This window comes from Aythya marila, assembly GCF_965140915.1.
Source record: "Aythya marila genome assembly, chromosome: 11".
Taxonomy (NCBI): domain Eukaryota; kingdom Metazoa; phylum Chordata; class Aves; order Anseriformes; family Anatidae; genus Aythya; species Aythya marila.
In genome coordinates, this window is record NC_139052.1 from 5,781,696 (window position 1) to 5,790,348 (window position 8,653).

General features: G+C 37.6%; 1 protein-coding gene across 2 annotated transcripts; it reads right to left on the bottom strand.

The window, feature by feature from the left end:
• Window positions 1-1,976: 1,976 nt before the first annotated feature.
• LOC309882452 (transient receptor potential cation channel subfamily M member 1-like) lies at window positions 1,977-7,963 on the bottom strand (the record flags this gene model as incomplete). 2 transcript variants are annotated; one of them, XM_082769572.1, is made up of 4 exons in its annotated part: window positions 7,725-7,963; window positions 5,940-6,064; window positions 5,047-5,218; window positions 1,977-2,155 (listed from the first exon to the last, which is right to left on the bottom strand). In XM_082769572.1, the coding sequence occupies exons 1-4, from the start codon at window positions 7,954-7,956 to the stop codon at window positions 1,977-1,979; spliced, it is 708 nt and encodes a 235-aa protein (XP_082625698.1). In that variant the 5' UTR covers window positions 7,957-7,963. The 2 variants fall into 2 exon arrangements, with proteins under 2 accessions (XP_082625698.1, XP_082625697.1); XM_082769571.1 differs by having other exon boundaries at window positions 1,977-2,211; window positions 5,043-5,218.
• Window positions 7,964-8,653: the final 690 nt, after the last annotated feature.

Below are 8,653 nucleotides of genomic sequence, written 5' to 3' on the forward strand. Positions count from 1 at the left end.
TATACCCAGACTGGCACTTACGCATCCCAGCACCTTAATATTGATTGAAAAATCAGCAGGGAACTTGAACTATCATTTTGCCCTTGAATATTGTATCTGTATTATAAGGTAGCTATTATTCTTCCTGTTTATGTATATATACACTTTTGTTAAGAAGTTTGGCCTTCAGAATTTCAGCAGTACACTTAACTGGACCCCTACCTTTGTCTCTAAACACTTCAAGGCCCTTTGAGTATAGCCAGAAAACCCAAACTATTTCAACACTACTGGTATGTCACCTTGGTTATTCTTTACTTCTTAAACATAGAATTTATTTGCTAGAGTATGTGAAACCTTTTAATATCAATTGGGAAACATATAAACCAAAGGTGATTAAAAAAGATAGATTGAAAACATTCCAGAAAAGATCAGAAATGATTGATCTCATAAAACAGTCTGAAATAGAGCTCTTCAATTTCACTCATTTCCTAATAAAACACACATATTTTCAGATGATAGCAAACAAAACCAGAAGGCATTTAAAGCAATGACACAGCTGAGCCTGCCAAGTGCAGAAAAATTCAAAGTTTATTGTTAAAAATGATTTTTTGTAATTTGATAGAAGGGATGCCAGAAATTTCTCATTACAGACTTGCCTTACCAGGTGAACACATTTATCTCATCATCATTATTGGAAAGGAAAACTGGACACTGCATTATGTGTACTGGGAAATAAAGTCATGCAGTGAGCAGATCTTGTACAGATTGATCCTAATAATCTCTTTCAATTACCTGTGAGCTGATGGGAAAGATGGACGAGAAAGAAAAAAAAAAAAAAAAGGCAAATTTGATCTAAGCTAAGGAGGCTTGTTCAATAGAAAGAAAGGTGCTGAATCATAAATAGCTGGTAGGATTAAAGCTGTACTATATGCGTACATCCAGCAGAACTGTTTTTCCAATTCAGCACATGACATCTGCACTGCTCGACAGTAATAGTTGTCTGCTTAATATTTCATCCAATCTAAGTTTCAGTGAAAAAAATTGAAAGTATGTCTCTGTCAAAGAAACAGAGACTGTTTCTTCAGTGTAAGGAGGGTGTGCTGTACCCTAGGGAAGAAAATACATTATATTTTTCCCTGAATCTTAATATCAGGATTCTATCTTCAGTAGCAACAGTGGAAACGGGGAACATGTTCATTTGACTGGAAGAAGCAATACTGAAATAAGAAAATGCAATACTCTGCTTCTGCTTGGAGTATTTGTCAGGAGAGATCTTTTACTCTGCAATGCAATGAGCTTTCTGCTGCAAATACAGGTTTCAAATCTTCTTTAAACAAACTGTATTCTACCAACCAAAAGGACAAACAGCCCATCATAAAAATTACAGCTTCCAGAAAACACTGCATTAGAAGCAACTGTTACAGCAGACAGGAGGGCTGTGAAGCAGAATGTTCCAGACAGCACCCTCCACTCTGTGGCACCAAGCAGCACTAACTGCCATGAGCAGCTGTCAAAGAAGCAAGAAACAAAGGAAGAAAGCCCAACATCTGGTCAGTTGGTCTGGCAATCTTGGAGCATCAATGTCATTCATACAACATGCTAGGCGCCGGCAGTACACATTTTGAAAAGATGTGAACTAATTAATCACAGTCCCGGCCTGAGAAAAGGAATAATTCTTGGGAACCGCTTGTTTCTCACTTTTAAAGCACCCAACCCAGCAGCAAGGACAGCGCAGCAAACTTTGGTGGAGCTTGTATGACAGTGTACTGCACTGAGACCAAGCTTATTTTAATGGACCACCAAATACATTCCAAGTGCTAACAACTTCCACTCATTAACACCAGGACTAAGAGCAAACAGGCATCAAAAGCTGACTAACAGCAGAATACTTCTGTTAGAAGCATTTTGTCCCTGAGCTTTGTTTTTACGAAGCTTTTAGAAGAGCAAGGCATTGCGCCCCCTGAGCAAGATGTAGCTTTGGTGAAGATCTCACAATCTTACCCTCCTTCTTCTGAATATTTGTGTGCAAATGACAGAATATCAGATGCTCGTCCGCTACCATCACATATCACAACAGGAAGAGGAGGTTCTTCTCGTAGACACTCCAGGACAATGGAGATAACATTAGGACCACCTTCCACGATAAGTCCAACTACAGGAACACCTTGTCCCAGCCCTGAAAAAACAGAACAGAAACAAAAAAGAAGTGTCAATAAAACCAAGGTTAAGAGGTTGATATGTTATGAAGGGATGTGATTTGGAGATACCCTTACAGAAAGATGTCCATACACTGTTTCATAACCCCAAATAGAAAAGTCTAAGATATCTCTTTGCCCTTGTAGTTTAACCTGGCAGGCAGTTAAGTACCATGTAGCCATTTGCTCACTTCCTGCCAGTGGCATGGGGGAGAGAACTGGGGAAAAAAAAAAAAAAAAAAAAAAAAAAAAAAAAAAAAAAAAGTAGAACTCATGAGTTGAGATAAAGACAATTTAATAGGAATGAAAATGGAAAAAAAAAATACAAAAAACAAGTGATGGACAACGGTTGCTCACCACCAGCCAGTCCCCAAACAACAGCAGCTCCTCTGGCCAACTCCCCCAGTTTTATGGTCGAACAGAACATCATATGGTATGGAAAATCCCTTTGGACAACTTGGGTCAACTGTCCTGGCTCTGCCCCCTCCCACCTTCTTGTGAACCCCCAGCCTCCTTGCTGGCAGGGCAGTACGAGAAGCTGAAAAGTCCTTGACTTAGTGTCTGAAATGTCATTGTGTTATCAACATTATTTTCTTCCTAAATCCAAAACATGGAACCATACCAGCCACTATGAAGAAAATTCACTCTATCCCAGATGACACAGGACACCTTGCTTTTCCGTCAGGTTCATATTGTTCATTTGTTCACTCGGTGATGGTGAAATGTTTGTAATCTCTTTCAACAGACACCATGCAGAGATAAAACAGCTAAACATGATTCTGCTATTACTTCATTATCTTCACTATAACTTAGATGGCTCCTAAACCACTGTGCCTTTGATGCTTTAAGTCTTCATTGGTTACCTACAGGAAGTCTTCAGTAAGGTGACATACACCTATGCTTTCTCATAAGATAAAGAATAGGAATTTAGTCTCTTTATCATGAAGCTGAAATGGCTGGCCGATGGAAGAGACGACAGCTGAGCATCCCTTTGCTGTCCCTGCCTCACTGTGATCTCCAGGCATAGGATGACAAAGGGAAGCCCACAGGTCACAGGGTCTCAGTAGCCTCGGTCACAAGATCACTTGGGGAAATGAGGAACAAAACATTACCTGAAGGCTGACTAATCCCACTATTATAAGCATTTGAATTCAGTTCTTAATCTGTGAAATGACCAGTGTTTTGTAAAGATGTACTTTTTTGTACTGCTGAGTTTGCAGTTTTAGCCTTCATTCCTTTCCGAAGAACAGGAACATCATGGACAGTAACAGCAGAAGCTTCCTGACATCCTCCTGTCAATATACCCCAGCTCTGATAAGGAGTCACAGAGCCTGGGCCGGCCTCTGTGTCCATGAAATCCTTAGTGATTGCTGCTGAGATTTCCAGAAGAGGTGCCTGTGCTTGAAGCGACTAAAAAGAAACAAAACAACTCCCTGTATGTTGTTACTGGCAAGTGTACTGCAAAGCTTCACAGAACTCAAAATTTCTACACGTATTCCCAAGTAAGCCCCTTTTGTGACAAGAATCACCAAACAAACACTATTTAAATTAGAACCAATACTCCCAGCCCCAAGTGGTATTAGAAGAAATTATACAGAATATCTTGCCTCTGGGCCCTGACTTCCTTATCTTCCAAGCCAGTGCTCTCTTTTATAATGTTACAACTCTCCCAGCATTTCTGCAGATGACAAAGATGAAAAAAGCAAAGCCATGTTAGCCATTTCCAATGTCTGTCCATGGGCAACAGTGCGTGACGCTGTCTCCATGCTTGAAGGCAATAGGCATTATTTTAGTGAGTTTAGTTTCTTAAGCCAACTGTAAGCAAAAAGCAGTATTTGAAGACTTTCGAGAATGCTTTAGTATCTTTTGGCAGATCTTTTAATGCATCTTTAGTCTGTAAACCAGCTCTTTACTTCACTTTTCTGCTCTACTGTAAAGGGCACTTAAACCCTATTGAAGACTATTATACAGTCCAAATGCAATTGGCATTCTGAATGTTTTGTTTATCTTATTTTTATAGGCATGCACAGCTTCTAAGGACATCTCTCAGAAGTCGGAAGGCTAGCTGGCAGAACTGATGTCTATTTTCCTGCACTTTTTAATTGAAGTCGAGAATCCAAGACTAATATATTTTTTGACTGTTTCTAATTATTTGTTTAACTTGCTGGAAAGCCACAGCTATTAGCACTTCTTATTTATTTAACATTTTTTAAAAAGTATTTTTTCAACAGAAGTTTTAATGAAAAATGCATTTTAAAGTATCTATTTTTTTTTTCTAAATAGTGACAAAAACAAATCTAGAAAGTTGCTTTAGAGAGGATGTAACAACTAGCAAAAAATTTAAAACTGCGTGGAACTCTAAATATAGAGGCACTGATGAGAAATTATCTTAGTAACTGCTTCAATAAAAATCAAAATTCAAACTGAGTTTATCTGGAAGATCACAGACTTTTGAGTGTGGTGTTTTAAAAGAAAAATTCATATAAAAGAGAAAAAAAAGTTAGTATAAACATAAAGTTAGTATAACATCGCCCCATTCTGTGTATTTACAGATGCTTAAAAATTCTTGCTAGAACTGCAAAAATACTTTGCATTCTCTTTTCCTTAAATTCTTACAGCTTTGAACCTTCACCTCACTTATTTTTCAACTTTTCTTCTTTTTTTTTTTTTACGTGATCCTTACTTTTCTGGGTTTTCTATGATGTTAGATGTGGGCTCTTTCATCTAGTTTAGTCACATAGTCCTGATCAAATTCCTGCTAGGAAGAGTTAGAAGAAACATTTAATTCCAATACCCTGAAGTATTTCAAGTATTTCCCTCTACCCTCCCTTCTTTAACACATTATTTTTACAGTTTGCCCCACTGTACTTACGTGTATTAATTTTCTGGAGGGATATGTGTTTTTCCAACTGACGTCGTAGCTTTACTTCAGCTCCATATTTACCTAGTGTACCATTGTCTGCCAGAATGAAATGGGTATGGGAACTGTTGAGCACAGAGAGCTTACTTAGAGGGTTTGACATTGTTTGGTAAACACGTGTTACCTGTCAAAAGGAGAGGTGCACCTACATTAGAGCTACCAAATAAACACGAAAATCCTCCACAACATTCAACAGAAGCACACACTTTATGAGGAAAGAAATCAACCAGATGTTTGTAACTGAAAACAGAGGAGAATTAGAAAAGGAGCTAGCCTTTACACTCAAAACTTGAACTCTTCACAGCAGTGTTTTCACTGGAGAATCAGTCATATCTGTGCATTCTCCTGCATGTTCACCTACGCTCATTGATGTACTCTGCTTGATCACATACTGTCTTATGTATTCCTATCGCTGCATTAGAAAATACATTCTCACTTGGAGTCACTACTGGTTAATAAGCCACTCCTGAGTACCCACCTACGATGAAGTTCTAGAAGCAAAAAGGCACTTCCATGATTTATAAAACTCGGCACTTCCATGATTTATAAAACTCAGCATAACCGCGCTGAAGGTAGAACCTAAAACCAGCTCACACCAGAGAGGTCTCTACTAGTGAAAGTAATGGAAACCTAACTAGCTCCTTACGCACTCTGTGGTCATACATGACATCCTGTCGTATTTAAACAACAGCCTTTTTTCAATAAATTGTCCAATTTCAGCTCTTAAGCAATGCTTTAGAAACAGTGAAAATAGTGAAAATACTAATACTACAAATAGATGAACTGTGTATTTTGCTACAGAACGGACATTACTAATTAAAAAGGAATTTCCTTAAAACAATTACATCTTTTCCTATCAGATCTTCCTTGTTTTCTACAATGCCCCATGGTGCAATTCCTATGGCACAGATTCGTCCTCTGGATTTTGAAGAATGATCTTTCAAGGCATCTCCCACATGACGAATGACACCTATAGATACAAATCATTGAATTAATTCTTGGCACTTTTAAGAGATTACCAAATAACAGAATTTTCTTCTTGCTTCTCACTGAACTCCCTAATTTTCTGCATTACTTTCACTACCTAAACTGTTCTTTATGATAAAATATGCAATGCAAACAAACACATGCTTATATTTTGTTTAAATCTTATTTTTTTTCACATCCTTGTTCTGAATTCACTCAAGCATTTGGAAAACTTATCCAGTTACTTAACTTACCACAGTGTAATCTGTACCAGTAAATGGAATTACACCATTCATTGTACACAATGCTGAACACATATGGAATGCTATCAGTTTACAAACTTGGGGTCTAAGCAAGCAAAAAGCATGCGGGTTATCTAATAGATGTTTTTCCACTCCAAAATTACTCTGATCAACAGTCATCACCTTCCCTTAAAGATATATCTTTCTTGTAAAAGTAAAGTCAAAGGAGCTCACTTTTATCTTGCGTAGCTTTCTGAGAGGTAATACAAAGATTTATTTCATGAGGATAGTGGCCTAGAAATATTATAATGAAAATCTGCACCTGATTGTTCTTTGAAGGTCACTTTCAATCCATATTAAAGAGAAATGAATTAGAAACCAACTGGTCTCCAAACATAATAGTATATAACGAGTCAGCTATCTTTCAACACATCTTTCAAATTCTGGACATCAAATCAACGCCACATTTTTCAGAGACTCCATGAGAAATACTAAAAACCTCCAGTGGGGTTATCTGGAGTTATGCTACACATGATGTTTTAGATATGGTCAAAAAGGAAACAAAGACACAGAACTTTTTCAGGTGGCCTGAAGACTGGAAGAAAACACAAACAGGAGATCACAGTGTCTCCAACTACTGTGGCATCATTTACACCCAACTTACAGATTTGTGTTTCAAGATCATTAATTTACAGTAATTCCTTTAAGAATAAATACCTCATATAATTACAAGTCAGAGTGTAGGTATTCATAGCAATAGGTGATCCAGGGAGACAGTGACTCAGGGACAGGGCATTTAGGATGGATAATCAGCTGATCACTAACTCTCAGACAGATCACACAGCCTAACGGCTCAGTCCTTGGCTGCATGAACAAGGAAGTGTCAAATGGAAGATGACAGTGTGTTAAGCATGTTTCACTCCAGAGATTAAAAGCTTCATCAAGCACTGTACCAAAAACTGCAGCATTTAAAATTTAAGAAAACTGTTAAATAAATAAATAAAAGGAGAGTTCAAGGCAGAGGTGTGATAAAGACTGAAGGACTGGAAAAATGTGACAGTCTTAAGGAACTCAGCCTTTGTAGTTTGATAAAAACACTGTGTATAAAAACAGGCACAGGAAATAGACTTCTAGTAAGAGAAAAACCTATGCAAAAATAATAATAATAATAATTAAAAAAAAAAAAAACAGTGAAAGAAGTTAAAACTAGGCCAATTCAAAGTTGAAGATTTCTTAACTATGAGGAGAATTGACAAAATATCACATCTAGTCGTAGATTCCTTGCTACAGTGTTCCTTTTTTTGGTCTAGTGGCTAATAACTCATTCATGTAGACTTAAATCTTCTGCCTTTGGGAAAGAATAGTAGCTGAAAATGAATGAATGAATTCTTAAGTAAACTAAAAGTTCTGGGAATAGTTTACCTGTACTAACACCTCCAGTGAAAATCCAGGCTCCAGTGGTCATGGCAGCCTTTATCAGACCTTTTCCAAACACTTGCTTCAGTTTTGGTTGCATTTCAAAGTTCTGGAGCCCCCCATGGACAGAGATTAAGAGTTTGGGCAATTCTAGTTGCCAGTCTTTCACCATGAGATGCAGCAGAGAATCTGGTTTGGTGTCATATGACACACGGATATACTGCAAAGACCAACACATAATATTATCCCCCTGTCAGCCGCATAAACTGTCCATTGACTAAGCACAGAATGGTTACATTAAGCCACCCATCCTGACAAAGAGTTTTACAATTATTAAGCAGCACCTTAAACTTACCTACTGCTTATGATTAAAAGAAATAGGTTGAAAACTTTCATTTTGCTATTCAGAATTTACCATTCACTTCATGATTTAAAAGCACCACTTTCCTCTCCCTCCCTTCAAAACCGACTGCAAGTGAGTGATCCTAAGCTCTTACTACAAATCTGCCCTGTTGGAAGTTACCAATTTAAAATGTCTGGAAGGTGTCATTCCTAAAATCTTGGTTTGACTGCCAAAGAGAAGCAATGATCTTCATAAGAATAGGAAACCTATGCTACATTTATCCCATTCACTGCTGACATCCATTTCCATGTCTGCAGCAATGATTTTTAGTCTCAGTTTAGTTCCGCCTTTCTGATTTCCTTTCAAACTACTACTCTATGAAACAAAGCTATGAAACAGACTTGGGCTTATTTCTGTTTTAAAAATAACTACTACCAAAAATCATCAAGCTCTCCCATATATTTTAGATAAGCTCTTGCGGTATGACTGTTTCAACTGGCAGTCTCAGTAGAGATATAAGAAAGCAAATAGGCAAAGGAACAAATCCAGGTTTGGATCTGAGATGCAAAACAGGAAGATATTTTTTGTAAAA